The following is a 1,362-nucleotide window of genomic DNA, read 5'->3' as shown; positions in this document are numbered from 1 at the left end:
AAAAGCATACACCGAAGTTGAAATGGATCATTGTTTTACTGCTTCCCCTCCTGTCTCTCATTTCTATGTGCAGTAAAGTGGTGCGTCGCGTCAGCGTGAACGAGCGCTCCAGTCTCTACCGCCGGGAGCACCACAAAGAGGCCATGGTGTGGCAGGAGCGCGGTCGACAGCCCGAGCCGCAGGACGACGATGAGGACAGACAGACCGACAATGAGTTGCACCAGCATGCCACCACGGTGATGGAGGTTTTGTTTGGAAAATGTTTCTCATTACTGTTTTTGTGACCATTACAAACAGTGTAAATGTTTTTTTGTTTGTTTGTCTCCCCCCCCCCCTCGTGTTTTAGGTTGCTACTCGAGGTGCAGCAACATCACATTTGGAAGAACTGGAGGCTGCAGACAGGAAAATTATGCCCAGCCTAGGGAATGGAGAGACCTCTGTTTCTCTGGCATCTTCTGTACCTGGAGAGCAGTGGAGTGGGGGAGGAATCATGGAGCGTAGCGCCTCCTACCAGCTCGGCTCTGTGTCTGGAGTGGGGTCTGCAGAGGGCGAGGGGGCAGACAATATGACTCGGGAGAAATCACACCACACCTTGGCTGACCTGAAACGCCAGCGGGCAGCTGCTAAGCTCAATAAATACCAAGCACCTGCACCACCGCTGCCCTCGCCCGTTGAGGAGGAGCCCTCCGTTGCAGCAGCTGAGGTGACAGCCATTCAGGCTCAGCCAGATCCTGAAATGACGCCTGCCGCCGAGGCAGTCTCCCCCAGTCAGGTGTACTTCACCCCAGCCAGTGGAGATCCTCCACTTCTGAAACTCCGAGCCCCTGAGGAAGAGCAGTCCGACAATAAGGAGCCTTGCTGTGGACTCATGTAGCAAGAATCATGCAATCAGACAAATATGCTGCCTATAAAGTACAAAAGCTGGTGGCAAAAAGTGGCAAAAAATCCTGTTAAAACAGACATGCTTTAAGTGAATCACTGGAGACTCTTTAGGTTAAGGCTACATGCCAATGATGGATCAATCTGCTTTGCATTTCCAAGTGAACTAAAGTGCAATCTGTGATTATTCCTCCTTTGATTAGCTTTCTCATTTCTGTTGCACATTTCACACCTTTAGCAGGTCCTAGATTTCCCTCCTGCTTCACCTACAGGAGAACTCCAGATTGTAGTCTTGCAGTTAGAAGCAGACAGCTCCCCCACTCCATTTCTTGGGGCATTACATTACTCATCTCTTAAATACACAATTAGACTGGCTGAAAGCCATAGAATCATGTGAAGTTTTCTAGATAAGGCAGAAGACTGAATTGCAGCTGATTTGTTTTAAATCAATGAGGTTCTTTTTTTTTTTTTTTTTTTTTAATG

The 1,362-nt window shown here is 48.7% G+C and overlaps 1 protein-coding gene across 1 annotated transcript in view; it reads left to right on the top strand.

Moving 5' to 3' along the window:
• ppp1r16a (protein phosphatase 1, regulatory subunit 16A) overlaps positions 1-1,346 on the top strand; it is a 14,573-nt gene extending 13,227 nt beyond the window's left edge. Inside the window, exons 6-7 of the mRNA XM_005722798.1 lie at positions 6-236; positions 347-1,346. Coding sequence (XP_005722855.1) covers positions 6-236; positions 347-874 — 759 coding nt within the window. The 3' untranslated portion in view covers positions 875-1,346. The remainder of the gene's footprint in view (positions 1-5; positions 237-346) is intronic.
• The last annotated feature ends 16 nt before the right edge of the window (positions 1,347-1,362 follow it).

Source organism: Pundamilia nyererei, unplaced genomic scaffold (genome assembly GCF_000239375.1).
Source record: "Pundamilia nyererei isolate P.nyererei 1_Seehausen unplaced genomic scaffold, PunNye1.0 scaffold00007, whole genome shotgun sequence".
Taxonomy (NCBI): Eukaryota; Metazoa; Chordata; class Actinopteri; order Cichliformes; family Cichlidae; genus Pundamilia; species Pundamilia nyererei.
The sequence above is the reverse complement of the archived record's forward strand: the minus strand, read 5'-3'. Positions and strand labels throughout refer to the sequence as shown.